The sequence below is a fragment of the Colletotrichum destructivum genome, chromosome 5 (assembly GCF_034447905.1).
Source record: "Colletotrichum destructivum chromosome 5, complete sequence".
NCBI classification, from domain to species: domain Eukaryota; kingdom Fungi; phylum Ascomycota; class Sordariomycetes; order Glomerellales; family Glomerellaceae; genus Colletotrichum; species Colletotrichum destructivum.
The window spans coordinates 1600768-1628656 of record NC_085900.1 but is presented as its reverse complement, the minus strand read 5'-3'; the positions used below and the strand labels follow the sequence as shown (position 1 = coordinate 1628656).

Here is a 27889-nt window from a genome sequence, read left to right as displayed (position 1 = left end):
ATCAAGCGTCAGTCAATGCCTGCGAGAAAGCTGCAGCTCTTCTCTGTTGTGCCCCGAGGAAGACATGGTAATTTAATGCCGTTTCTGTGTAGAAATTCTGCCAGCATACCCTATCTCCATCGCTGAGCCTCAGGATATCCCTGGTTCTTCGCTGCTCGGTTCTTCCTTCTCAACTACTCCTGCAGCACTCGTTCAACCATCTGCTCAAGCGTCAGAAAACGTAAACAACGTACGCCGTTCTCTGAAATTATTATGACCGTCCTAAATACAAATGCCAAGTATGACACGCCGAAAAGCAAAGGTAGACCATCCATCTTTGGGTAGATCTGTGTTTCCAGGTCCAGCGGGCCGATTTCTTCTTAGGTAGAGAAGAGGTTGTGCGCAGTAGTGTTACACTTCTGCGCCGTTATCTCTGTTTGCTCACAGTTGCTTGATAGTTATGTTTTGGACTTCGGCCAATTTGTCTATGCATGTCGGGCCTTCGCTCACCTCGCTTACAGACGTCTCTTCGCCTGCCTCTCCTGACTTCACGTCACTGGACTGCATCTCTGAGTCAGGGTCGTCGCTCTCTTCTTCCTTATCAATCGTCGCTGGAGATGCCTCCTCCTGGAAAGTTTCACCAGAATCGACTGATACGTCTTGCGCTACGCTTCTCTGCTTCTTGATGGAGACAGTTTTTGCTGCCTTTGGCTTTCTCTCCTTCTTGGTGTATCGGTCCAGCAGATGCTCCAGTGGACAAACTGTCTTGTCCCACTCCGCAGTCCCCTTCGAGGTGTTGCCTTTGCAACGATGGCATCCACTCCCATGCTCAATGAAAAGCTGGTGCAGACCATACTTGAGATGATCTGGTACTCGAACATCGCAATGCATGTGGACGTAGGTCTCATTTTCCGTGCCGGGGACCCAGTACAGCCACTTGCACAAGCGGTGAACGTGCGTGTCCACGGCAAAGCTGGGCATCTGCAAGCAGAAAAGAAGGAGACAGGCAGCCGTCTTCACTCCGATCTGGGGATGTTTGGTGATTGCCAACATGGCTTCGTTCGCTGGCATGGCGCGAATATGGTCCAACGTGAGAACTCCAGCTTCGATCTTGCTCAGCTGGTGTTCCTTTTGCCCTGTCGTCATTTCTGCTGTGCCTGGCATTTCCGAAACCTCTCCAGTCTCTCTCTCCCTCAGGTACGCAGCTCTTCTGGCCTGGTTCTCCTCGTAAATCATGTCGAGACATCCTTTGATGGCTTCGTATTTCTTGTTCTGCAGCCCGCCCTTCTGAAGCGTCTTTATAACATCATCGGGGGGTGCCAAGCGTACTGCGCTCCAATCGATGCTGTTGATCTCTTGGCAGTTACCTTGGCCGAATCGAGCGATGATGTTTTCCACGACCTTGTTGGCACTCTCCCGCGTCACCGATTGACTGATGAGAGTTCTCATCATAGCATCAACCAGATCAGGCACTTCTCCACACCCAGCGACGGTAGTAGAAGGTGGCTGGATCTTGGCCGGAGGTTTGAAGCTGAGCGGCGTGTACTTCTTGCGTTCTACGGTTGTTTTTTCCTCTGCGCTTTCTCCTCCGCTTTGTTTGTCTTCCTCCTGTCGAGCTTTCTGCTTTTCTTCGTACTCCTTGACCAGAATGTCGTAGACTGTTTGACATTCCTCCGCGGTGGGTCCGGACCAGTCAGGGAACGGAGTAGCTCCAGGCATCAGTCGGTACTTGTTTTCGGGCGTCATTTTGGGCATGCCCCGAGGTCTTGCCGCCTTCTTAAGCTCCTCCAATGTCATTTTCTTTTTAGGTGTTGTGACGACACTCAGGCTGCTTGGTAACTCTTTCTGGTCATCATCTTCGAGTGTTGCCGGTAGCTGAACGGTACCGAGGCCGTGAGGGAGAACCACCATGTTGTCTTGTACCGTCGAAACGGGGTCTTGGGCTCTTTTCTTTGCGCGCTTGATCTGGCGTATCTCGTCATGGGCTTGGATGCTGTCTGCAGGTCTCTTGATTCCTGTATTGTCTGGCCCCTTAGGCAGGAGAACCGCTTTAGCAGCACATCTTACGGCGCTACGAGTCTGGGGCATCGTTGCGAAGGGTATTCGCAGGTGGTCGCTTCGATTAGATGGTACAAAGTCGGCTTGCCGACGTGTGTTGCTCGCTAAACCGTATGGCGTTTGTCACTGATCTAGGTCCGATATTTGTCGACGAAAGGAGCCTGCTTATGTATTAGAATCCCAACTCTGTATGCGTGCTTGTATTTCCCGCTGTAGTCACTTACACGAACGTCCAGGGCGATGGTCCCAAGCTCTGAAGAAGGGAGAGAAAGTGGGCAGAACACTTCAAAGTTTTGTTGAAACTGCCAGTGTAGTGTCTGTAGCAATGTTAGAAGGGCTAGAAGCCGCGAGAGGTAGGAGACAATGTTGGTTGGGAAGGAGGTTGTGGGGCGACACTCTTCGTGCCAGCATTCTGACACCGGCTGCCATGCAAAGAACGCCTGCGCAACCTCAGGTAGCATACGACTTAATGACTACCAATTGACAGCCTGAGAAATTTCAGAGGCATCGTTTCTGAGGAGTTCAAATGGCTCCTAGATGAGACATGCCAGGCAGGATAGAAGTGCTGGTTTTGGGGGGGTGGTCTCGTCGCAAAGTAGTCGGAAAGAGGGACACTTACCTCGGGCGAGGAGTATTGGTTTCGGGAAGCTAAGGAGTGCCAAGTGAGATCGGTTGAGGAGTGAGAAATACCCCTGAGAATCTGGAATCAGTGAAGTAAAAGTGTCTGATGGTAGCTGGCTGGCCTTAATGCGAATACGGTGAGAGTAGACCGAAGGGAAATGCATGAGCTTTATACCAATTTCACTTTATGACCTGGATCTGCAGTGACTCGATACTAAATTGTTCCAGCCGTGATGCAAGCTGGAGAAGAGATTGGATGGAAACAGGACCTAGGATGAGATGAAAGGCAAACTGTGTTCTTGAAAGCCTCAAGACAAAATGGTGGACTGACGGGTTAGAGATGGATGAGAGAATTCCAAGAAAGGTAATTGAGAAGCAGAGGCCTGAGATGTTTCTCTAGATTTTTCAGAGGGGCTGGAGGACACATACAACAAACTCAATGAAAGCCCAGGCTCACTGTTGAGGAACTAGCAAAGAGATGATAGGTTGGACATCCTGAAAGAAATCAAATCGCCACAGAAGCTTGTTTGTTCAGGCAGCATCCATAGCTTGAATAGGGCAGGAAATGCAGTTCGTGTGATCATAGTCAAGAAAGACCTCCGTCTGGCTCCCGCTTAGATTATGCTACTCATCATCAATAGCCATGAACTCAACTTGCACTTAATGCTCCCCTGTATTCTGTTGCTGAGTCTGGTCCTCATGTTGAATATACCTATCAAAGGCTTCTTTAATACTTGAGCACCTAGCCGCTTTTGCTTGTTAGATCTGTGCATCTTATCCGTATTTGCTTCTAGACATTGTCGTGGACAGCACTCCATATTAAGGCTTTCTATTTCCTACAATGCAAGGTTGAAGGAGTATATGGGCTCTTAGTCGTAAAAATAGTAAGCAATTATGTTTAGTGTTGGATATTAAAGCTGCAGACAAGGTATAACTGATGACTTTGCCTGTTCTTGTTTGTCCTTTTGTAGGTTTAAGGGACTTCACATTATTTAGAGTTGCTTAGATATGAGTGGAACTGGAGCTTTGCAAGATAAGCTACAAGCCCTGACAGACCTAAAGTCTTTACTAAAACCTAAGGTAAGTGGCAATGGGAAGACACAAAGTTGCTTGCTTGGCTGTGTTAGGCGTGCAGGTAGGACTTTGGCAGGTAAGTTACTATCCTACCTTCCAACTTCCGTTCCGGCATGGAAAATTAAGGGTAATAGAGTGAAATTCAAGAGAAACAAATGTTGCTTGTTGTTTTTTTTTTGGGGGGGGGGGGGGGGGCTTGATGGACCTTTATCGAATAAAACTTGCCAACTTACATTGATTGACAGGCCCGCCAAGTAACCAAAAGAAGTAGTAGAAGTGTAGCCCTCCTTCCCTCCTCAACTCACTTTGCCCATTTTACCCAGGTACTTAACACCTATTTTTTGCCTCTAGTCTAGGGTTTCTTCAAGGTTTCCTCATTTTCCACATCCAACACCTCCTCCCCCTTCTTTACGGATCGCCAACTCGTCACTCTTTCCTACTTTATGCAAACATTACCCACCTCCTCTTTCAATCAGACTGTGTCTTACCTTCCCCGTCCACTGCAGGCGGAAGTTGTTGTCGTTTCCTTTACATCGTTAATTGGTCTTCGGCTTGCAGGCTTGAGGTGGCCAAACGCTTGTCTCTAATATCGACTCCGCGAACCTTGAATCAAGAAGCAAGGCTTGCGCAGGGAACACGCCAATCTCTTGGCTATCACTGAACTATCACTGAAGACAAGCAGCAAGAAATCTACTTCAAGTTGTGGTTACCTGTCTTCCTCGACAAGTGTAGCGTTCGGTCCTTGCCTCCTTGCTTGGTCAAGACGTACTGTTCCTTCCTAGAGTCAGTCCTGAGAGACTCTTTAGACCAGGCAACCAAGTAAGTAAATCCACGAGCTGACAATACTCTTTCTTTAACATTAACGTGGCCTAGGTCGAAAACTGGCTAGGCGTCCAAAATGCCAGCCTTCCAGCGTTCTGGCGGCAGTCCCCAAGACGCTATCGACCTTGAATGTGACGAGCCCGCGTTTTCAGAGAGAGATCGATGCGCTGCCGACTTTGAACGTCGAGTTCACGAGTACCAGCCTCAAAGCAGAAACAACTCGTTTCATACCGAGGCCAGTAGCATCGACGAGTTGAAGGATGAAGACATTGCCAGCGAAGAACTTGCAGGCTTTATCGACCTCACCATTGACGACGATCCTGTTTTCGTTCGTTCGCGAAAGCGCCGCCCGAACACTGCGCCACTAGCCCCCGTACTCCAACATGAAAAGATCACGATTGACGGCAGCTTCGCGATTAAGCGGAACAAGCTCTTCGAACTAGATCCGGAACGCATCCCAAAATCAACTATCGAGAGTCACTTCATGCTGGTCACTGCTATTACCGAGAACCTCTGGACGCACGAGGTTACGATTCGAGGACTGCCTTTTACACGGTCTCGTACGCTGATGGCAAAGTTGCCGCGCAAACTGAACGAAATCTTTGCAGTCTACGAGCTTGAGGAGGACGACGGCCGCGCCCCGGAGGATCAAGCATGCATCGAGGTCCCCATTTCCGCGCTTCTGAGGCCTCGAACTCTTCACCTTACCAACGCGCCCTACCCCCATCATCGATACGAAGCAAAAGCTTTCCACAGTCGCGAGGCAGTTGAGAACGAGGGCACACTGGTCTGCCGCTGGAAGTTTTACGTTCATTATCGCAACTCCAACAACAAGAGGGACCGCAAGGGACACCACTGGTCCCTTGAGCGAATCAGGGATCACGAGGTCATTCGGGACGAGTACAAAGTTCGGGAGGAGGACCTCAGAGAGAATTGGAGAGGGCAGACAATTCGGGGTGGTTCCCGCATTCCCGAGGCCCAAGGATCGGTGGCTGGATTCGCTGCGTACAAGCAGCAATACACAGTCTTCGACTCGTTCTGCGGTGCCGGTGGGTTCTCTCGTGGAGCAGAGCGCGCCGGACTTTACGTCGAGCATGCCATTGATCACTGGGAGAAGGCTTGCGAAACGTACCGTCTCAACTTTCCGAACACCAATCTCTTCGAGATGTCCATTGATGAGCTCATGCTGGCGTCAAAGAATACTCAGATGCGTACCGACATCCTGCACCTGTCTCCTCCCTGTCAGACATGGTCGCCTGCGCACACAGTCGCAGGTGCTAACGACGAGGCGAACATTGCCTCTTTGTTTGCTTGCAGAAGCCTTGTCGAAAAGGTACGGCCTCGTATTTTTACCCTGGAACAGACTTTCGGCATTATGCAGGCCTGTCACGATCCGTTCTTCTGCTCTCTCGTGGGGGGATTCACGGAGCTCGGCTATTCGGTCACCTGGAAGATTGTCCATCTTCAGACTTGGGGTCTACCCCAAACCCGGAAAAGATTGATCATGATTGGGGCATGCCCGGGAGAGAAGCTTCCCCCTTTTCCATCCGCGACTCACTCGGAGACTGGTGCCGGTGGCTTGTCGAAGTATGTCACAATCCGTCAGGCACTGTCAAAGATCAATGCCACGTCGACCTATCATAATCCTGAGGAGGAAGTCAAAGACACACTGCCTGCCGGATCAGTCGTGAGCGACCCGGACCAGATCCTTCGCAGATGCGTGACCTGCTCGGGCGGTCAGAATATGCACTGGTCAAATAAGAGAGCCTACACAGTCCGCGAATTTGCCGGTCTTCAGGGGTTCCCGGTCTGGCACCAATTCGCCGACGCGCCCAAGTCAGCCTTGAAGAAACAGATCGGAAACGCCTTCCCGGCTTGCGTGGTGAGACTACTATGTGAACATCTGAAGAAACACCTCCTCGTTGAGGACGGCCTCGCCCCTGCGCAGGAGATGCGAAGCAGCATCGGCGGCCGGGAGTTGGTTTTCGTATCGGAAGCCCCGCGTCGCGAAGATCGGTCTGCTGATCTCTCGCCGGGCGTCCCGGACCTGGGACGTTCACGGAATGACGCTATTATGTTGGACGACGATGTTGTGTTGGACGATGATCTTCAAATCAGTATTAAGTATGACCATGATTACGATGTCGAGATGAGTGACGTGTCTAGCGCACCAGCCACTCCCAATACACCCAAGACACCAGCCACTCCAGAAACTCCATACACATGGCGGTCACGCTCGCGCTCGAGAACCATGTCACTCAGAGGCACCCCCGAGCCTAGGTCAACTGGCGGCAGCAAGGATATGCCTATTGTCTTTGATGATTAGAGCAGTGTGCACACACAGAAACGCTTTTTGGGGAGGATGTCGACAATACCACAAGTCGTTCAAGGACACCCGGTCAATTTGGACCTTTTGGTATGACTACATGATGATATTGGAGGACTACATTGGAGAGGGACAACGGTGTGATGGATGGGTCAGCGGATAATCATGTTCTACTACGGAACATGGAGAGGTTGGAGGCATGTTGTCTCCTTCAAAATATGAATGGCTAACAATCGTCCAGACGGAAGAAAGATTAGGTTATTACTCTTCCTGCCTGTCTAGACTCACACTACATGTACTTTACTATGGTTCTTGCTGTTGCTTCTCAGTCCGGCGGCAGAGGTCTCGCGTACCCTGCAGACATCACGCCGTTCTCAATACACTCTGATCGATCCACGAGACGAAGCCAAACGTGCCCTCGGCGGTCTGGAAGACGTCGACGGGGTTCCTGTAGGGCTTGACGGCGGCGGCATCGAGGACCTTTGTGATGTTGCTGGCGGCCATCTGGGCGGGGGTCCATCCCGGGCCGCGGTCGTCGTAGACGGCCATGAAGGTGTAGTTATTGATGCGGTTGTCGGTGGCGCCCCATTGGATGTAGCCCTGGGGCTTGATGCTCGCGTCGAAGTAGGACTCCATGAAGATGGAGCGGTGCTGGGCGTTCCAGGGCCGGCCGAGGGGGCAGGCGCCGCGGATGGTCTGGGCGATGGAGGCGTTGGCGGCGATGGCCTGGGAGTCTGAGATGTAGACGCCGTACTTGTTGTCAAAGGTCGTGTTTGTGCCTGGGTCAGTGTCAGTGTCAGTTTCGGTGTCAGTGTCTGCTGTCGTCTCGGGGCTGGGTCATCTGATCCCACGGAGGGAAAGGGAACGGAGAGGAGATGGGAGAGCATACCCTTCCAGGCGGTGATGCCGCCACCGCAGTTGCGCAGAGAGAGTGTGGAATTCTGAATGTAGGCGGTGCCGAAGCCGTAGAGGAAGTCGGTCTGGCCGGCGATGACGTTGTCGTAGAAGTAGGCGTTACCCAGTTTGCCGACGTAGAGGGTGTCCTGGTAGCTGTAGAGGCCGCACGAGTAGAAGCCGGCGTTGGCCCTGCTGACGCCGACGGCGTGGGCGGGCCCGTTGGAGAAGGGGTACTCGTCGTTGCGGAAGTCGATGTTGTAGGCGCGGAAGTCTGTGCAGCCGAAGGGGGTGTCCTCGGGCACGGGGAAGCCGGTGGGGCCGGAACCGGTCAGGGTGGCGTTGAGGTTGGGGCCGACGGTCAACACGCTCGTGTAGGCGTTATCCGGGAAGGCGACGTTGTGGTTGGCGGCGTTCCACCACACCTGAACCTCGTTGGCGTTGGAGGCGGTGGTGTCGGGGTTCACGTCCGAGTACAGGAGTCCCGAGGCTGGGTCGTCGGTCATGCCCAGCAGGGTCAAGGGCCCCGAGCGGGTGACATTGAGCTGCTCGGTGTAGTTTCCGGGGGCGATGAGGATGAAGTAGGGGGTGGTGTTGTTGGGAAGGGAGGCGATGGCGGCCTGGATGGTGGTGAAGTTTGCGTGGCGCGAAGACTTGCTGACGAAGAGGGTGTTTGGGGGACACCCGTCGAAGGGATTGTTGCACGTCTTCTTCTGGCATGCCGCGTATGTCGTGGCCGGGCCCGAAGGGGTCGCGGCGGCGGCGAGAGATGGCCAGGAGGCGAGGGCCCCGAAGAGGAGGGAAAGGGGCGTCGATATCTTCATTGTGACACAGCTTCACTGGGGGGGGGGGGGGGGGGGGGGAGCTATTCGGCCGAGTTGAAGAAGGCTAGAGCAATGCAGTTGGGGCTACATCGTGCTTGGTCTCCCTGTATGTTTATATATATATGTGTTAGGTGTGAGGGTGTGAGGGTGTCTGTCTGCCTGTCTCCCTACAGTTCATTGCTACCTGTTGTCGTCGTCGAGCTTTCCCTGACGGATGGCTGCGGGAAAAGACTCATTTCCTGGGACGGCTTTTCCGGCATTCCCTGCCCGGGTATACGCTGTCGGCATCAGCACGAGCAACAAGACGGTGTGGGTCAATGTGAGGGTGGTGAGTGAAGCCTTGGGTATTGATGCCAGAATTGGGAGACTCGCAGTAATTCAAACCCGTCAACGCGGGGTAAGGGGACGGAGATATTACCCCAGAATGACCCTCATCTTCGGTACAGGATGCAGCCAGACTACAGGATGACGACGGCACATGGGGAAGTGGATGTATATGCAGTAAGGTCCACGGACGGCACGTCGAGAGGTCAGATTGGAACTTGGAAAGGGGCGGGAGGTTGGAATGCGCAGGAACACATGGAGGATGGTGGATGATGATGATGATGGCTGATGGTTGACAGGCAAGCTGGGGGGAAAATGAGGGGGAAATGAGGAGCTTCGACCCCAACTTTGCGGCTTCTGGGGCTCTGCAGATGGAATAACTCGATGGCCAATTCCACGAACCACAACACGAGCTGGGAGCGGCCATCCGCTAGACGAGCAGGCGTTCGGGTGGTGCGCTAACCACAAATGATACTGGTCGGTCGTGAACGTGGTACATCATTGTAGGGTACTGATGGTCCTGATCACAGAGACGGCCAAGCGAACCAACAAGCCTTCGGAGACACGGCATTGGGGCAGCCAACCGGCTTGGCCTGGGGTCGGTCCCCCCCATAATGGGCCGGCTACGCTACAGAGTAGTTGTTTGTGGAGGGGCCCAATCGGCCAATGGCCCTTAATTAGCGCTAGCCCACACTGTAATTGATGACCTGTAAGACACTAATTGTCCACTCGTTTTCTTCATCCCATGTCATGTCTCTCTGGCCAGATCCTCCTCTTTCTCTCTGAGAGAAACATTTCCCCCTGAACATCCGCCCAGGACTCCATGTCCAACTCGCCACGAACGCGTCCCCCTCATGCCCGAATTTCCACTATTTCCCTCCTGCTAAGCTTTTCTCAGAAACGGTGGAGGTACCCGCGCGAATTGTCGCAGGCATGGCCCCGGCACCCTCCATATATTCCGCAAAAAGCTTGTCTTGTCTGTTTGTTCCGCATCCATACCATTGAGGGCACCATGGGATGAATCGCGACTCGCTCTGTTTCCCCCCTCATGTTAATGAAGTCTTGCCGTCTTGCCCGTCTGGTGCCTCTCCACTCCCCCCTATCGTCGTCCCCTTCATATGGACGGAAAAATTGCAGCCCATGCTATGTGCCCTCCCCTTGCTAGACTCCCCTCCCCCTCTTGGTGTCATGCTTCTCAGTGTCGGTGTCCAACTGTCGGTGCCATTGGCGGTGGATACACCACGCACATCTCAACGCGCCGAGGGCCTCTTGAGACCAGCCAGCGCATCTGCTATAAATCCTCTTCCTCGCAGGGTAGCAGATATCCAGTCTCAAAGCGGCATTGTACAGCTCGGCATCGCTTGGCAGTCACTTGGCGCAGAAAACCCCCTACCGCAGCCAGTCACCTATACGGCGGAATAACACCACATTTACCCTCGTTTGATCCTCGTCATGGTTGCTCCAACCCTCCTCGGTGGCCTCCTCGCCGCCGCCGCCGCCGCCCTTATTCCCCTTACCCACGCCGCAGGGACCTCGAGCGCCGCCCCCAAGCGCCCAGACATCAAGCCCGCGCCCTTTCACCCGGGCCGCCCCTTCCCAGCCTCGGCCCCGAGGACCAAGACGTGCGCCGTTAAGGCCGGCGCCAACGGCAGCGATGACGCCACCGCCATCTTCCAGGCCTTCAAGGACTGCAACAACGGCGGCACCGTCGTTCTCGACTCCGTCTATAACGTCTGCTCGCCCCTCGACCTGACTTTTCTGAACGCCGTCGACGTCGCCATCACCGGCACCGTCAACTTTTGCGATGACATTGACCACTGGCTGCCTCGCACCTTTAAGTACACCTTCCAGCTGTCGTCGTCCATGTGGAAGTTTGGCGGCAAAGACGTCAACATCTATGGAAACGGTGTCGGCACGCTCAACGGAAACGGCCAGAAATGGTACGACCGGTTCGCCTCCAACGCCACCCTCGAGAGGCCCATCTTGCTTGTCACCGATGGCCTGCACGGAGGCTCCATCACCGGCCTGAACATGGTCAACTCGCCTCAGGTAAAGAAGTCCTCCCTTACAGCCCTTGGAAACCCTGGGGTTCCATCCCAACGCTAGTTTCTAATGTTTTCCACGCAGTGGTTCAATCTCATCGCCAACAGCACCGACGTGCTCATCTCGGACATCACCATCAAGGTCGGCTCGACCTCCAAGAACCCGGCCAAGAACACGGACGGCTGGGACACGTACCGCTCCGACTCGGTCGTCATTCAAAATTCCCACATCGACAACGGCGACGACTGCGTCTCCTTCAAGCCCAACTCGACAAACATCGTCGTCCAGAACCTCGTCTGCAACGGCTCCCACGGCATCTCCGTCGGCTCCCTCGGCCAGTACGTCGGCACCTTTGACATCGTCGAGAACCTCTACGTCTACAACACGACCATGTCCAACGCCTCCGACGCTGCCCGCATCAAGGTCTGGCCCGGAATCGACACCCCCTTCCAACCCTCGCTCTCGGGCGGCGGCGGCTCGGGCTACGTCAAGAACGTCACCTACGACGGCTTCCACCAGTCCAACAACGACAACGCCATCACCATCGATCAGTGCTACGGCCAGAAGAACCAGACCCTTTGCAACGAGTACCCGGTAAGCACACCTGAAACCACATCCCCCCGTTTGCAATCCATCGAACCCGCAAACTGACTCCTCCTCTCCACCTTCCTAGTCCAACATGACCATTAGCGATATCTACTTCAAGAACTTTGACGGCACCGCCTCCTCCAAGAACGATCCTCGCGTCGGAACCCTCGTATGCAGCAGCCCCTCGGTAAGTCACTTTTTGCCTCCTCTCCCTACCCCCAGACTCCGTAAACACACAAGCCACTAACACTGCGGCAGAAATGCGTCAACATCAACGCCTCCAAGATCAATATCAAGACCCCGAGCGGCAAGAACCCTCAGTGGTTGTGCGTCAACCTGGACACCGGCCTCCTCGACATCAACTGCGTGGCCAAGGTGACCAAGGGCTAGAGCGGGGTCGAGTAAACCGGAATGTAAATGTAGAGTATAATAGCATTCTGTATATTGATTCTCATATTGTACAACATGATACTACCGCGCAAGTAGTTGGTTGGACACTGTTCCGTTCTGTCTCCCTCTCTGTTGCTGTTTATCTCCCACTATGATTTGACCCTGCGAGGCACCGACTCAAGGACGAACCAAGCCGTACGGTGATAAATTTGGTCCGTCCGGAGGCCGGTACAGGTAGGAGACCACTCTTAGGCTTTGTCAGAGTGGGGAAGACGGATCATAACTCAGCGGTGTGCTATTTAACGATTATCAACTGCGTCGTCCCGTCCGATTTGATGATTAGATGCGTTGCCCGACTTGGAGCCAGTTTCTGACGTCGGCATTCTTCATGACACCGTTTATCCACTCCCCGGACGGCCTGTACCCCACAACTGGTGCCCTCTTTCGGCATTGGAAAGGTTTGTTTCAGCGTCAATCGGAGGTCGTCACTGTCCTGCGGAGTTGGGCGATTTTGTGTGTTGTCCGCTCCGTCGTTAACGGACATCAAACCTTGACATATTGTTCCGAGCCCTGAATGTCCAGTCACTCAACATATATGTTGCCGAGATAGAGTATATAAGCCATCCTGCTATTCAACTTGTTGTCTTACTACCCAGCTGTTCAAGCTTTCATCCAAGGGGGGAAAAAAAAGACCACCTAACTCATACGCTTGTCACAAGCACCTATTCCCAAAACACAGCCAACATGGCGGAGCCAGTCTTCATCGCTGCAGTCGCTGCGGTAGTCGCCGTTCTTCTTCGTATCGCATATCTCCAGCTCCTGCCGAAACCGATTCCCGGAGTTCCGCACAACAAGGACTCTGCCGGGCGCCTTCTGGGGGACGCTCCGTATTTCAAGCAGTACGAGAAGGCAGCGCGTTTCCGAACCAGGTTCTTCTACGACCTCGTCTCGAAGCACAAATCCCCCCTCGCCCAGTTCTTTCCCGGGCCTTTTGCTCGTCCGTTCCTCGTCCTCGCCGACTATCGTGAGGCCCAGCGTCTGATGTCCAAGCAGAGCAAGGATCTGAGTCGGGGGTTTCTCAACAACGTTGTCTGGAGTTTCTTCCTGCCAAACCACTTCATCGCCATGGAGGACTCTCATCCGTCGTTCAAGAAGTCGAAGTTCCTCACAAAGGATTTGATGACCAACAACTTCCTTCATACGGTGAGATGTAACCCTTGATTCCCTTTGCGTAACCTCCTGTCTGTGACCGTGTTTCTGACCTCCCGGTTACTTCAGGTATCGGCCCCGGCCTCACACCAGGCCGTTTCGAACTTTGTAAAACTCTGGAAGCAAAAGGCCGCGATCGCCCAAGGGTTGCCTTTTGAAACCACGAGGGACCTTGAAGGCCTCACTTACGACATCATGATGACGGCCATCTTTGGGAAGGGAGAGGGAGAAGGCATGACGATGCAGCAGTCCCAGGCATTGCTGAACGACACAGTCAAAACAGACGGTACCGCAAAGGTCGCGTCGTTTCCGCCGGCCGCCGACCCCGAGATCCTCCAAGCCCACCATGACTTGAACGTCTCGATTACGGGGGCCTTCGGATCCCTTTTTCCCAGAGTATTTTTCTTTTTCGAAAAGTTCCGCCCACGCACGCGCCGGGCGCTTGCCACGAAGCGAGACTTCGTCCAGGCCGAGATCGGCCGCTCTGTCGCGCAGTTGACGGCGAATAGCCCGGGGGGGAAGCCGGGCAACCAACTCGCGTCGGCGGCAGACTATGTCATTTCCCGCGAGAGAACGGCAGCCGAGACCGAGGGACGACAGCCCGTGTACGACAGCATGGAGTTAAACGATATGCTTTGGGGTTACTTTGGCGGCGGGCAGGATTCTACCCACAGCACGTTGTGCTTCACGGTGAAGAACCTCGGGATGCATCAGGGCGCCCAGTCCGAACTACGACGCGCTCTCCGTCAAGCCCACCACGAAGCACACACTCGGGAGCCCACCGTCCAAGAGATCATCAGGACGCAGGTGCCCTACCTGGATGCCTTTATCGAGGAAACTCTTCGCCTATGCAGTCCCGCCGGAGCCATCACGAAGGAAACGGCTTGCGATACGATAGTTTCCGGCCACGCCATCCCGAAGGGCACCCCAATAATGATCCTGCTCACGGGCCCGACGTTCACTCAGTCCGGGGTCCGGCCCCCGGAGAAGCTCTCGGAGGGCGGCGTCAGCGACTGGTCCTGCAGCGAGTACCCGGCCGAGGGCTTCCACCCGGAACGATGGCTGCGGAGCGACGAGAATGGTTATGTGAGATACGACAACAACGCCGGGCCCTTTTTGAGCTTCAGTACCGGCCCGAGGGGATGCTGGGGGAAGCGGCTGGCGTACCTGGAGCTCAAGCTCATCGTGACGTTGCTGGTATGGAATTTTGAGTTCCTGAAATTGCCTGCCGAGCTCGAGGACGATGGCTTGACGGAGGGGCTCTTTACGAAGCCCAAGTCGAGCTTGGTGAGTCTGAAGGCGATAACGGGATGATGAGGACCGAGCGAGCAAGAAAGCCCGGGAATGGACTGTTTGGTGGCCGAACAAAATGTGGGACATACAATTCCATTAGTCGAGTAGATCCCGAGACATAGTTGGCTTTATGTAAAGTTTTCTATACTCCTACCTTCATACCTGGTTGTCTCTGGAAGTAAGAGCACTCCCAGTCTTGATACATTGCGTTGTGTCTTGAAAGAGATAGTGATATTGGAAGAAACCGAATACCAACGAAGGCGATCTCTGTTTTACTGAGGGGCGTGTGAGCGCTGATAACTGGAGGTTGCGGGTGACAAACCAAAGACTTTGTATCGGTCTCGTCGGTGAGGGCACTAAATTCGTATCAGAGACATATTCTTGGGGCTAGGCTTTTGGAAATGCTGTAATGAGAGTTTCCGTTCATTGAAACAGAGATGTTCCTTCAAGACAAATGAGAACTGCGACAACCCAAGTACCTGGATGAAGCCGGCATACACTACCTGCCCAACACATAGTTGGTTGGCTTTGGTGCTTCGGGGTACAGGGGTCTGTCCCCCACGCCGCCCCTCATTTTCCCTGTTGCGTCCCCGCTAAGGGGTGCCGGTACGGCACGTCCACCGATAAGATAACGCTTTTTTTCGTCCTTGGCTTCGACTTCAACATTGGAGAGTCACCACGCGACGACGCCAGCTAAATACACACCTTCCTCGCCATTGCACTCGCACCATGACCCGCGATGTCGGCAGCAGGTCCTAATCAGAAGCCCTTGAAGTCCGCCTTCGCCAACAAACGAAAACAGGGCCCCTCAGGCGACAATGGCTCACGACCCGGCAATGGCCGCGACGTAGGGAACGGCGGAGGAGGAGGAGGAGGCTGGGCGCAGAAGCGCGTCAAGATCCGCAACGACAGAGAGATAGCTACGCAGGCCTCCGATGCCGCCCTCAAAGATGGCGAGCTCGACCTCCAGGCGTTTCTGAACGCGCGCGAGTTCGAGATCCGCGCCCTCGAGGAGAGCATGCGTCACACCAAGTCTGAGGCCACGAGCCGCGCCTTCCAGCAGGTGCCCCGCGGCATGCGCAGGCGAACCGCGAGCCACAACGCAAAGAGGGTGCCCAAACGGCTGCGCCGGCGGGCGCTCAAGGAGATGGCCGAGGACAACACCCCCGTCGTGGTCTCGAAGCGCCGGAAGCCCAAGACGACGAGGGCGCGCATCCGGGCCGAGACGGCCAAGAGGTTGGGCATTCTCGCCAAGAAGAAGCGGAGGAATCAACTGAAGGCCGCCAAGGCGAATGCAAAGGGCGGCGGCGAGCAGCAAGAGGTTCCGGAAAAGAGCAAAATCACCATCTCGACCCGCCCCCCGAGGCCAAAGATTCGGCGGAACCAGCTCAACGACCCTCCACAGCGCAAGTCCAAGTTCAGGAAGCGCCAGATCAACAAGACGTGGCTGCCCACGCATCTGTGGCACGCCAAGAGGGCGCGCATGACCGAGCCGAATAGCCCTCTGTGGAGGTTCGCCATACCCCTGACGCCCAACGAGAAGACTTACCGGGCGACGCATCGATCGCAGGGGGAGAAGGGTGTCGTTGTCTGGGATACTAGCTATGTTAGCACGATCGGACTCTATGGCGAGGCCAAGGGCGTGGAGCAAGTCCTGCGCAGGCTCGGCGTCACGCAGGATAGCTGCTGGAATGATAAGGGGGCGAAGTGGAGGGCAGGCACGCGACACTGGACCGGGTTCGTGAGCAGAGAAGTCAAGGGCACAAGGCGTGATGTCTGTCCGGCGACGATTGTCTGGAACCCGAAAGCGGCTACGGAGCAGGTTGAGTCCGAAGGGGGAGTGCAGACAGACAAGATCCAAAGACAGGTCTATGTCAGAGTGCACCCCTCAGCATTTCTCGAAGTCTTCAACGAGCTTCTCCGGCTGGTGAAGATGCAAAACCCTAGGTTATATATCGAAGATCTACGGTTCGAGATCGGCAGCATCGAGCTCACCGGCCCTGCATCAACAGAGACCCTCATGGGAATACTCCACCCTTACCACACAAAGGAAGGATCCAAGGAGCAGCATGCGGAGATCTTTGGGGGCCTGGCCGGTGTCATGAACCCGGCATCACTTCCCATGAACGCCACACTGGGATTCTCTGTCATGGACCCGCGACTTCGATACCCCCCGAGAAAAGTCAGCCAGCCCAACCCAGACGATGAAGCAGAGCAAATCAAGTCGATCGAGCTGCTGGCGAGCTGGCCAGCCGACGTTAACCTAAAGCCATCCGGCCTCTTCCATAGAGACGTGCGAGCCTCGGCTACGCGACTGCCATCGCAAAAGTCGATAGACAAGCGGAAAGGAGCGAGAACCCCAGGGACGCTCCTCGACGTATCCGACGCGGACCCACCCATTCCCATCATTTTACTTGCATCACGCTCAAACGGCCCCCAGGCCCAGGGAAACTGGACGGTCCTCGCACCCTGGCGGTGCATCCAACCGCTATGGCACAGCCTCGTCCACTTCCCCCTGAGCTCGGGTGGCAACCCGCGCTTCTCGGGCCTCAACGAGATGAGGCAGGTCGCGTTCGAACGCAACCTACCGTGTTTCCCCTTCGACTTCCTCGGCACCGACGCCGGTGCCGAGTGGGAGCTGGAGCAGCGGGCTAAGAGGAAGCAGCAGTGGGAGCGCCGGCCGAAGAGCAAGCGGGTCGCGTGGGAGTCGCTGGATCTGGGCGCCGGTCGCAAGGGTGAGGTCGGCAGCGGGTGGGCCTGCGACATAGAGATTCTGTTCCGGCAGAAGACGACTGAAAGCCAGGATGTACGATCGCCGGATGAAATGGACATGGACGCGCCCTCTCCTGAACAGGAGGCCACTTCGGGCCCTGCGCCGACTACAGGAGACTTCCTCAAGACGCTCCATCAACTCCGAAAAGACGCTTTCCGCGCGCACACGTCCTCGCCAGCGTCTAACCCGTTACCGCCCCGGTCCGTAATCAATGTCAAAATAGCAGTCCTCAACCGAGGCGTCGCCACATCCTGCGCGAGAATATATCGCCTGCCGTCACGACCCGCCCCCGTCCACCCGGCCTCCTCAGCGGAAGTCCCCGCAACGGTCCCACCGCCGCTAACATCAGTCCGCGGACTACCTGCCGACCTCCGCAACCAGTGGCTCGCGACGCTACCCGACCAGGATCAGTCGCCCAAAAACAGCGGCAGGCCGAAGCAGCAGAAGCAGACGCGCCTGCCCGCAAATGCGGACATGCGAACCCGCAAGCAGATGCTGGCCAAGACGCTCATCACGGCGCCCGCGGCCGAGTACCCGCCCCCGAAGCCGAATCAGACGGATATGAACGGCCACCCGTTGGTGCCGGATGAGGCAGACCTGATCGGGTTCGTCACAACGGGGGCGTATTCGCTCAGCGAAGGGAGAGCCACGGCCGTGGGGTGTCTCTCTGCGGAGAAGGCTGCGGAGGCGCTGAGAGACGGCGGGAAGGTGAGGGAGGAAACACTGTGTGTCGTGCGCAACGCCGGGGAGAGCATCGGGTGGATTGCGCGGTGGGAAGTCGTTTGAAGGCCTTCCATTGCCGTCATACCAGCATACCCGTATTTGCAGATGTCTACGATGTGAAAGGACCGAGATTGTTGGTGGGTGGCGTACCGGGAACTCGCATGCGGAGACGCACGATCTACCACCCTACTTCTCAAGCTGCAGCGACGATCAATTTCTGCCGCTGCAGCTTAGGGAGGCAGGTGAAGGCTTGCATTCTCCTGCTCGCTCCATAAACCTGGGATCACCATCAGCCATGACGGGGAGGCAAGAGAAGTCGTCGGAAGGGCGCCGGTTGAGGGGACTGCAAGCACCAAGGCGGCATCGGTGCCCGAGGGGGCATTGTAGAGATATATACCCAAATAGAAGGCCAAAAGAAACCTATGTTCCTACCTCTCTTGTTGCCCGTCTCCCCTCCGTCTAACAATCCCATGAGATGTCCAACGTAATTAGACTGTATTCGATTCACATCTAGACCGTTACGGCTACGACAATGTCAAGAGAGCTCATCCAGACGCCAACTCCAATCACGCGCGACTGCCTCTGCGGCGCCATCCGTCACTGCGTCGACTTCCCGCCATCCCGCGACTTCATAGCAGCCGTAAGCTCACCTTATGGAGGGCGTTGGCCGGTGCACGGACGCACCTATGGTGCGCCAACGAGGTCGCGGACGTCACGGATGGGGTGCTGCGCGGTAGGAAGATGGAGCGGGGACACGCGATACGGCGTCCTCCTATATGAGGACTGAAGGGTGAGGGCGTCCCAATGTTCTTTTTTTTTTCCTTCTCTTTTTTCTTGCAAAGTTTCTTTTCCTTTTTCTTCCTTTATAAATCAATAATGCATCATGCACTTGAGATCTCAGCCACCATCCCCTTTCCAAATACACTTTCACAACATAGGCACTTCATTGGCAGTTTTTGAGTTGCTCATCCGCTGTTACCTCATTGTGAACCAGCCTAGAATGGAACTCGGAGCGGTTTTTGTATCTCTTCAAACCAAAGCTGGAAGGGGTATGCCAGTGTAGGCCACTCCGTGAAGACAAGAGCGTTCTTCAGGCCTCTGAAGCCGCGTCAACTATCACCGTCAAGGGTGTATTGGTCCTTGTCTCTTCTGGCCATGGAAAATATCTCGGCGATCGTCACGGGGAGGGGGGACACTTCACTTGCCTCTGGTGAACGGCTTGAAGGCTCTGTCGGTGAGGCCAGATACAGTCTGCAGCTTCTTCTGCTGGGTCTAATGGTAATGGAATAGAGAAGAAGATATAGTTGATTGACGAGTCCGAGACTCGGGATCTTGTAAGTGGTAGCTTTCAACGTTCCCCACCATATTGGATGGCCTTCTGGCAATGTGTGTATTGGAGATGTGGGTTGTGTGGCTGAGCTGACTTCCAATTTACACACAATTCTAGGTTAAGCTTATTACTACCCCGAATACATGCTTCGTTCGGGCATCAAAAATGCTTCCAAGGCTGTCTATGATGAAGGGTTGCTCATTTGGAAATTGTACGAAGGCTGTGCAAGTTGACGAAAAACAAGCTTTCTCAGATCCGTCACCAGCTTGCTTCTTATGTACCTATCTAGTCTTCCGCTTCTTGCGAAGGGGGATAGCTATTGCCATCATTCAACAGGCTTTGCCAGCCTGTGGCAGTTTGCAGTTTGGATCCTTTCGGGGCCCCAGTCATCAAGGAGGTCCGATCTCGGGATGTTAGCATCAGCTCTCTGAGAGTTTGTTGATTCTAAGTCGGGTTGCCAAGGCGTACTACTTGTTGATTTCGTTGACTGTCCTAGCGATGCCGCGTGGGCGACTTTAATTGTATGGACGCAGATTGCTGGGACACATCTGGGCAACCCTCACTGAGTTGTAGCAAATGGGCCGGGAGGCAAGTGCCAGTGTTGCTGAGTTTGCTCTTTTCTTCTATCTCTTTCTTCTTTCCTGTGTGAAGAGTATGGGCTGTCGATGATGTGCTGTATGATAAATTGCATCGGAGCTATACGATGCCGAGCCTGGCATACACCGCTATGCGTATCGGGGTGAGGGCTCATGAGAAGTAAGCCGCCCTGGAAGATGTGGAACCTAGGTAACAAAACATTTTACCAAACTCCTTTTTGGTCCTGGTGGTAACGCCGTCATTATGTCCCCGTGGAGGAACATGTCACTTCAAGGGGATCCTGCCGAGCCTTCGACCCCAAAGTTATGACACACGCATACACAAACACACACACACACACACACACACACTCTCTCTCTCTCTCTCTCTCTCTCTCTCTCTCTGTGTGTGTGTGTGTCTCTCTCTGTCTCTCGATGGTATCCAGCGCAGAGGCAGCGTGCCCTTAGTCTTCCTCGCTCACCTCACTCTCCTCGGCATCGCCGCTATTCGCAGCCTCCAACTCCTTCTCGAGCTCCGCCTCAAGGTCGTCTTCCAAGGCATCCTCGAAATCGGGCTCGGAATCGACCTCCATCTGCTCCGCTTCACCGTCATGATCTTGGTACTGGTCGTGCTGCTGCTGCTGCTGCTGCTGTTGTTGAGCCTGTCCGTTCATCGGGCTCGGCAGGTTGAAGTTTGCGAAGTCGCGCTCCTCCAAGTCTGACTCGCCGTCGGCGTCGTCGGCCTCGGAGTCGCGCAGGAAATCGGAGAAGCTGCGGACCTGGATGTTGGGCGCGAACGCAGGCGAGAAGTCGGGCTTTTTGTTTTTGTTCTCGTCGGGATACTCTATCGTCAGGCCGAAATCGTCGTCGTCGTCGTCTTCCTCGTCGTCGGAACCAGCGGCCTTTCGTGTGCTTTCCTTCTTCTTCATCGGGGCCGGCGTCGTGGATTTCTGTGGCGCGGGCGGCGCGTCGTTGGTTGGGAGGGCGAGGTGGATGGGTTCGCTCTTCTTCGTCGCCGCGGGCTTGCGCGGCTTGGCGGCGGCCTTGTTGCTGCTGGCCGATGGCCTCTTGGGCCCTGACGCCTTTGCGGCGGGCTTTGCAGCGGGCTTGTCTTTTTCGATGGGGTTATGGGCTTCGGAGGTGACGGTTATGGAGGTGTCCAGCTGCTCAAACTGCTGGCGCAGGGACTCGGGGTTGTCGCTAGACGGGGTGCGGGTGACGTTCATGTGGAAGGTCGAGTCGACCTTGTCGAGGATGAAGGCCTTGCGGGCGGGGTCGAAGTAGAGAACGTACTGGTTGTCGTCCATGGTGCGGGTGCCTGCGTAGCCGTACATGCCATTGTTGCCGTCGGGGAATGAGAGATCGAAGTCGGACTTGCTGCCGGGGGTTTCGGGTTTTAACCTCGCCGTCGCGGGCTCTGAGGAGAGTTCTGGCTTGTGGTTGTCTATGATGTTGCGCGAAAGGTCAGTATACTGTGCTGCGGCGGTCCATGAGCAATGTGATCGGGAGGAATGCCTACATCGTACGGCTGTGAAAACCTCCTTTTGGGTGCGCCCGAGAAGCGTGTCGCTTAAGATGACGGGATATTTCCCCGTCTTGGTCGGGTCGATGAGGCCATTCGCGGCCCCTGTCTTGGGAGCGGCCTTCTCCCTGTGATTTGGGCGAAGAGCCGACATGGTGGCGGCTGTCGCAACCGCGAGAGAGAGTACGGATGAGGGCGATGTGAGGGAAAGCTGATGGGACAGGCGAGTGGAGGGAGGGAGACTGGAGGCCGGCCGATGATCGTTGATCGTTGATGGGAAGTGGGGAGAGATGGCCACGCAGGGTGTTGCAGGGTGATGAATTAGTGTAGGTACTGTACCAGTGTACTGTCGTAGAACAGCGTTGGATGGCGGATTGGACTGAGGACCGAACACCTTGAGGCTTCTCGCTTGAGGCGCTCCCGCTGCGGTTCCGCTAAAAGTGGCCTGCAACTATAAATTGGTCGCTGTGTCAGGCGGAGCGGCCGAGACCGCAGGTGGGTTACACTGCTTGGATGAACATCGACCAGGGTCCAGCCAGCCGGTCGGTCGGAGGAGGTCAGATGATGGGGAAGGGGATGTGATTGGAGGTGCGGGCTTTGACTTTGAAGACCTGACAATTTCACCGTTGTTGGTGTTGGGCAATCGATAATGGATATTGAAGTGGGAACCCAACCGAGCGATCCCTAGCTGAGAGGAGAGGACGAAAAGAAGAAAAAAGGCGTTGTTTTCCACGCAGATTGTTGTCGATTGGTCCATTTGTTTCCATTCACTGCACATTCACCTCATACTTGATAAAATCCGCAGCCACGTTATGTGTCTGTGAGAACTATGGGACAGGCTGACTGACGCTTGGCACCTTACTCAGCAGCGATGAATCACGAAGAATGTGATGCACCTCTCTCACACATAACAAGTATAAACAAAAAGGTAAAAGTCCTCATACATAAACTTGATGTTGCTTACTAGTGATTGATCTATCTAAATTAAATTGCTGCACGACGTGATAAAACCGAAACAGCCATCTACATCTACTGACCGAAATTTTCAAGAAAGAAATCGGCACACTTGAATAGTAGCTTTCAGACCAAAACCACAGCTGGCATTCTCGCCTCCAAGCAGAGGCCTGCGGCATCATCGTGTTGTCCTCCAAGTTTGTTCACAATCACAATACAACAACATAAGTCCGAACACCTCCATCAATCAACCGAAAAGATTAACTCAAGGAGCAGCCTTTCTTTCCTAATTCCCAAAGGTTTTCGGTTAATCATCAGCATTTTGTTCTCCAAAGCATTGCAATGCCATCAAACATTTCTCACTTGTCGCCGGTGTTGTGCCGAGATACCTTTTGTCTCGTGTGAGTTGAAGTATAAGAGGGAAGGCATCCACCCACAAGTCCATCTCGTTCATTCACAAGCAACATTGTAATATAATGGAGTTTGGGCCTTTTTCTGGACCCCCCTTGCCCCAGATTCTGCGATAAGAGAATATGTCCCCTTATCTGATGACCGCTGCTAGCCGAGGGACCGCACGGGTTTAGCTCTGTGGAACGGACTGGCGCTGTGCGGCGGCAGGTACATTGGTGGTTCTGGACCTTATTCCTATTTTTTTCAATCATTGCGCGAACCTCCACTCAAGCAAATTCGCCTATACATCTTCCATACGCTACAAAGTTCAATCTGACGGTTAGCAACGGCGAGGGGATTCACAATGGAGAGCGCTCGCTGGGCAGGGGGGGAGGGGGGGGACATGGCTCTCCACATTCCTTCCTTACTTCCCCCAACCTCGCCCATAATCATGTCAAAGCTCCCCCCGCCGGCTGCCCCAGACCAGACGACGTGCCAAGGACTCCAGGGAGGAGCAAAAGCCCGCAATGAAGCAGCTGCTTCTCCTTGTCCCCTCTCAGTGCCCGCCTCCCCCCGCCAGTTGTCATCATGGCCCGCCAGGGGTAAGCGCAGACAACCTTGGATCAAACAGCCACACAAGCTTCGGCAGCTCGCGGCAAACCCAGTCTCCCTCCTCCTCCCTCCCCTTCCGCCTGAGCGAGACAAGCTCCGACTTTGCTACGGGTTTAAAAAATAAATAAAAAAACAACGAAGGAAAAAATACAAGACATTTTTTGTGTACTTCTCTTCCTCTTCCCAATTCCTTCCCCTTCTCCTGATCTGAGTGGCCTGAAGACCGAGATACTGAGATTGAAAGAGAACGAGTGAGAGAAAGTCACCATTGATACCCTTAGGGCCATCTCTCCCTCTCCCTCTTGTTGTCATCTGCTCTTCGTCTCCTCTTCCCCATCTCTCCTCCCAATTAATTGACTTGCATACTCCTCGCGGTCATGTCTGCGGCCATCAACCGAGGTCTCAGGACAGCCTCCCGTTCGCTGCGTCTCCATTCGCGAAGCGTCCGGCTGGCCACTCCTCTCCGCGCTGGCGTCGCCTCCACTAACTTTGCCGCTTCTTCCACGTCTCGCTCCGCACTTCAAAACTTCCACAACTTTTCCACCGCATCTGCGAGACAGAGTGCAGCACCAGCCATGGCGTCCGAGGCGAGAGAATACGATCCCGAGATCAAGGACATTGCAAACTACGTCCAGAACTACAAGGTCGACTCCGACCTTGCTGTAAGTTATCCTTTCCCCTCCCTCTTTATCCCCTTCCCCTTCTTCCCTTCCCCTTCCTCCATTCGCCTTACTCCCAAACCGACCCGCCCAACTCGTTACCCCGCGTCACAGCCAGAGAGATCGCCGCTGCTAACCGCCACTCTCGTGAGAACAGTTCGACACTGCACGATGGGTTTTCCTCGATACTCTGGGCTGCGGTCTTGAGGGTCTTCGCTTCAAGGAGTGCAGCAAGCTGCTGGGTCCTATTGTCCCTGGCACCATCGTTCCCAATGGCCCCAAGGTCCCTGGTACCGACTTCCAGCTGGACCCTGTCAACGCCGCCTTCAACATCGGCGCCATGATCCGCTGGCTCGACTACAACGACTGCTGGCTCGCTGCCGAATGGGGCCATCCTTCCGACAACCTGGGTGCCATCCTCGCTGTCGCCGACTGGGTCACTCGTACCAATAAGGCCGGCGGTAACATCGCTGGCGGCAAGCAGTTTACCGTCCGCGATGTTCTCGAGGCCATGATTAAGGCTCACGAGATCCAGGGCTGCCTGGCTCTCTTGAACTCATACAACAGGGTCGGCCTGGATCACGTCGTCCTGGTCAAGGTTGCCAGTACTGCCGTCGTCTCCAAGATGCTCGGCCTCAACGAGAAGCAGATCGCCGATGCCGTCACCCAGGCTTGGGTCGACGGCCAGAGCTTGAGAACCTACCGCCACTCGCCCAACACTATGTCTCGCAAGTCGTGGGCTGCCGGTGACGCCTGCCAGCGCGCTGTCAACCTAGCTCTCAAGGTCATGAAGGGCGAGCAGGGCATCCCCACCGTCCTTTCCGCTCCTGTCTGGGGCTTCTACGACGTCCTGTTCAAGGGCAACAAGTTCGAGTTCCAGCGCCCTTACGGCAGCTACGTCATGGAGAACGTCCTCTTCAAGGTCTCCTACCCTGGTAAGTAGAGCCCGTGGCCATATGTGGAATCCCAGTAGCTGACGGACGATAGCCGAGTTCCACTCCCAGACTGCCGTCGAGGCCTCCTCCAAGATCCATCAGAAGCTCAAGGAGCTGGGCAAGTCGGCGGCTGATATCAAGGGTGTCACCTGTCGCACCCACGAGGCCTGCATCCGCATCATCGACAAGCAGTTCAAGCCTATGGATAACTTTGCCGACCGTGACCACTGCATCCAGTACATGGCCGCGACCATGCTTGTTTTCGGCCGCCTCGAGGCGACCGACTACGTCGACGGCAGCGAGGCCGCAACCTCGCCTCTCGTCGAGTCCCTGCGCCAGAAGATCAAGTGCGTCGAGGACCCGCAGTACACTAAGGACTACCACGACCCCGCCCTGCGAACCATCTCCAACGCGTTGACGGTCGAGCTGAACGACGGCACTGTCCTCGAGGAGGTCGTCGTGGAGGCGCCCCTTGGACACCGCCTTAGAAGAGAGGAGGCCAAGCCCGAGATTCTGAAGAAGTACAAGAGACACTTGGAACCTCACTTCGACGCCGACAGGGTCAAGCATCTTGTCGATCTCGGCCTGAACCCCAAGCAGCTCGAGGCCACTCCTGTTGATGAGTATGTCGATTTGTATGTTGCTAAGGACAGCAAGTTTGTTTAGGCGCATGAGGAACGAAACGAAAAAGATTGAATGCAATAGATATTGTGTTTCAATCAGCTTTAGATATGGAAATCTGACAAATAGTGTTCTTTTTACGCTCCAACAATATATCATGTCGGTGTGTTGGGAGTTTTCTCTACGGTCATTGTGCCATGTCGTATGCGATACGGTCCCTTCGTGCACCTGGACGGTCGCGCCAAAGAGGATAAGCAAGAAGAGGGTTGGCAATACGAGCATTGTCGGTCACAGCGGCATGCCAATGGCTTGTCGCTGACGAGGCCCTGCACAGCAGCTCCCACCCGACTAGGACAAGTGCAACTGGAGGGACTGCGGCAGCACCGCCTCCCGGGGGTAACTCAGGGGATGATTGGCTTCCTCGTAAGCCTGATGATCGCCAAGCCCCGTTCCCTGAACTGGAGCCCTGAGCGGGTTCATCCAGTGGGGTTTCGGCGGGTGTTCTCCTGGAACGGGTAGGCCGGAGGGGCGGCGAACGGCTAGCTCGGTCCGCTGAGCGCTGTTTGGAGTTTCACGGGCCAGACACTCACTCACGCTTCCTGTTTTTCAGACTGTCATCGGCCAGAAAAGATGGAACGCGGGTTACCTAAGCCGCACCGCCACTCACCTGGGCCCTCCACTTTACTCCGTCTCGGTCTCCTGTTCGGGCACTAACTGCACTCCGTTTCGTCTTTGATTGTTCTGGAAACAACATCACCTCTTCCCCCATTTTTCAAAGTCAATAGATACCCTCTTCGCCTGACGACGGACAGAGACGCCCAAACTTGCTTCCCTAATATTGACAACCGCCTTCATCATCCGAAGACCCGAACGAGCGTTTCCCGAGTCCTGGTCTAAACCTTAGTGGGGTAAACTCTCAGCATACAAAGGCAACATGGACAGACAAACCATCATCGAGACCAACCGGTCGCTGCGCACCATCAAGAATGTATGTTCTTTGTCACCGGCTCATCGATGCTATTGTGGATAGGACGAAGGACGGCAGATCAACTCCGATCAAGCTCAACTAAACGCATTTGCCCAACACCTAACTGCCGGGCCTCACGGGGCCGCGAAGCCGCAGAAACACATGTCTAACGTTAATCCACCAGGAACTCGAGAACCTCCTCGAGAAGGGGGTCATTTCCGAGGATGCCTACGACAACATTCACGCCACCCTCCCCGCCGAGACCCCCCTCCACGGCGCCGCATCTCGCGCCGCTCCCAACGCCGCAACCCCCGTCCAGAATAACCCCACGTCGCCTCCCCCGACCAACGCAATGGCGGCCCTGAACGTCAACCCGTCACCGTCCCCGGCGCCGCCGTCCTACAACCAGACCGGCCCCCCATCGCTGCCGGCCCGCACCAACGAGAAGCCCGTCCTCGCCCACGCCCGCGCCCTGTACCGCTACGCTGGTGCCGACGCCCGCGACGTGGCCCTCGAGCGCGACGACCGCATCGCCATCCATGAATACATGAACGCTGACTGGTGGATGGGCCGCAACCTCCGCACCGGCCAGGAGGGCATTTTCCCCAAGACGTACGTCCTGGTCGAGCAGGACTCGGCCAAGGGCGCCTTCGCCCCGCCTCCCGCCCAACCTCAGTACGCGCCCCAGCCGCAGGCCCAGTGGGCTCCTCAGCCGCAGTACGGCACGCCCCAGCCTCAGTACGCCCAGCCGCAGGGCCCGCCCCCCCAGCAGAACCCCTACAACGCCGACGCGCCGCCCCAGGCCGTCGCCGACCAGAGCACCGGCGGCAAGGACGGCAAGGGTGCTGAAATGGGCAAGAAGTTTGGCAAGAAGCTCGGAAATGCTGCCATCTTCGGTGCCGGTGCCACCATCGGTTCCAACATTGTCAACAGTATATTTTAAATGTTTCATGTGGAGACGGTGGCGGCAGCTGCGGCGGCGAGGAGGCGCTGTTGAAAATTCGTTGTTGCTCCACGACGTTCATGGCTCATTTGCCTTGCGTTGAACCGCCTCTCCCCTTTCACACAGGAGAATTTGTCGGTCGGAAGAGTACTGGAGAAGGCTATCGGAGAACGTAGACTTGCTCTTGTCTTGTTTGTTTGCTTTTTGCTTTTCCTCGAGATCTTAATTTTTCTAGAAGGGGTGTTTCATTGCCTTGGCAAGTCGGAGCTGGGCCACGACCGGCTCAGCTTTTCGCTATCGCTGGATTGTTTTTTTGTTTTTTGGCACCGACGAGGTTGCTTGCGCAGGAAGAGGGATCACTGCACACATGGGCACGCTCATTCTCTTTTTCTCTCTTTTTTTTTTCCATACTGGAAGTGTTTCCGTTTAATGGTCATGGG

General features: G+C 55.2%; 9 protein-coding genes across 9 annotated transcripts; 6 read left to right on the top strand and 3 right to left on the bottom strand.

Moving 5' to 3' along the window:
* Positions 1–420: 420 nt before the first annotated feature.
* CDEST_08083 (Putative HhH-GPD domain, DNA glycosylase) lies at positions 421–2067 on the bottom strand (the record flags this gene model as incomplete). Its single annotated transcript, XM_062924242.1, has 1 exon — positions 421–2067. The coding sequence occupies one exon, from the start codon at positions 2065–2067 to the stop codon at positions 421–423; it is 1647 nt and encodes a 548-aa protein (XP_062780293.1).
* Positions 2068–4630: 2563 nt separating this feature from the next.
* CDEST_08082 (Putative C-5 cytosine methyltransferase) lies at positions 4631–6880 on the top strand (the record flags this gene model as incomplete). The annotated part of the gene is made up of 1 exon (XM_062924241.1): positions 4631–6880. The coding sequence occupies one exon, from the start codon at positions 4631–4633 to the stop codon at positions 6878–6880; it is 2250 nt and encodes a 749-aa protein (XP_062780292.1).
* A 219-nt stretch (positions 6881–7099) lies between these two features.
* On the bottom strand, positions 7100–9256 carry CDEST_08081 (Putative pectinesterase, catalytic, pectin lyase/virulence factor). The gene is made up of 2 exons (XM_062924240.1): positions 7770–9256; positions 7100–7659 (listed from the first exon to the last, which is right to left on the bottom strand). Exons 1-2 carry the CDS (start codon positions 8596–8598, stop codon positions 7244–7246), a joined length of 1245 nt encoding a protein of 414 aa, XP_062780291.1. The 5' UTR covers positions 8599–9256; the 3' UTR covers positions 7100–7243.
* A 1095-nt stretch (positions 9257–10351) lies between these two features.
* On the top strand, positions 10352–12007 carry CDEST_08080 (Putative glycoside hydrolase, family 28, pectin lyase/virulence factor). Its single transcript, XM_062924239.1, has 4 exons — positions 10352–10971; positions 11050–11559; positions 11639–11740; positions 11812–12007. Exons 1-4 carry the CDS (start codon positions 10375–10377, stop codon positions 11941–11943), a joined length of 1341 nt encoding a protein of 446 aa, XP_062780290.1. The 5' UTR covers positions 10352–10374; the 3' UTR covers positions 11944–12007.
* A 680-nt stretch (positions 12008–12687) lies between these two features.
* CDEST_08079 (Putative cytochrome P450) lies at positions 12688–14466 on the top strand (the record flags this gene model as incomplete). The annotated part of the gene is made up of 2 exons (XM_062924238.1): positions 12688–13146; positions 13222–14466. 2 exons carry the CDS (start codon positions 12688–12690, stop codon positions 14464–14466), a joined length of 1704 nt encoding a protein of 567 aa, XP_062780289.1.
* Positions 14467–15102: 636 nt separating this feature from the next.
* On the top strand, positions 15103–18351 carry CDEST_08078 (Putative ribonuclease P/MRP protein subunit Pop1). The gene has a single exon (XM_062924237.1). The coding sequence runs from the start codon at positions 15185–15187 to the stop codon at positions 18002–18004; it is 2820 nt and encodes a 939-aa protein (XP_062780288.1). The 5' UTR covers positions 15103–15184; the 3' UTR covers positions 18005–18351.
* Positions 18352–20310: 1959 nt separating this feature from the next.
* CDEST_08077 (Putative transcription elongation factor Eaf) lies at positions 20311–21522 on the bottom strand (the record flags this gene model as incomplete). The annotated part of the gene is made up of 2 exons (XM_062924236.1): positions 20311–21290; positions 21366–21522. 2 exons carry the CDS (start codon positions 21520–21522, stop codon positions 20311–20313), a joined length of 1137 nt encoding a protein of 378 aa, XP_062780287.1.
* A 1955-nt stretch (positions 21523–23477) lies between these two features.
* Positions 23478–25704, top strand: CDEST_08076 (Putative MmgE/PrpD superfamily protein). The gene is made up of 3 exons (XM_062924235.1): positions 23478–23986; positions 24141–24918; positions 24971–25704. Exons 1-3 carry the CDS (start codon positions 23702–23704, stop codon positions 25582–25584), a joined length of 1677 nt encoding a protein of 558 aa, XP_062780286.1. The 5' UTR covers positions 23478–23701; the 3' UTR covers positions 25585–25704.
* A 576-nt stretch (positions 25705–26280) lies between these two features.
* Positions 26281–27836, top strand: CDEST_08075 (Putative SH3 domain-containing protein). The gene is made up of 2 exons (XM_062924234.1): positions 26281–26527; positions 26691–27836. Exons 1-2 carry the CDS (start codon positions 26474–26476, stop codon positions 27447–27449), a joined length of 813 nt encoding a protein of 270 aa, XP_062780285.1. The 5' UTR covers positions 26281–26473; the 3' UTR covers positions 27450–27836.
* The last annotated feature ends 53 nt before the right edge of the window (positions 27837–27889 follow it).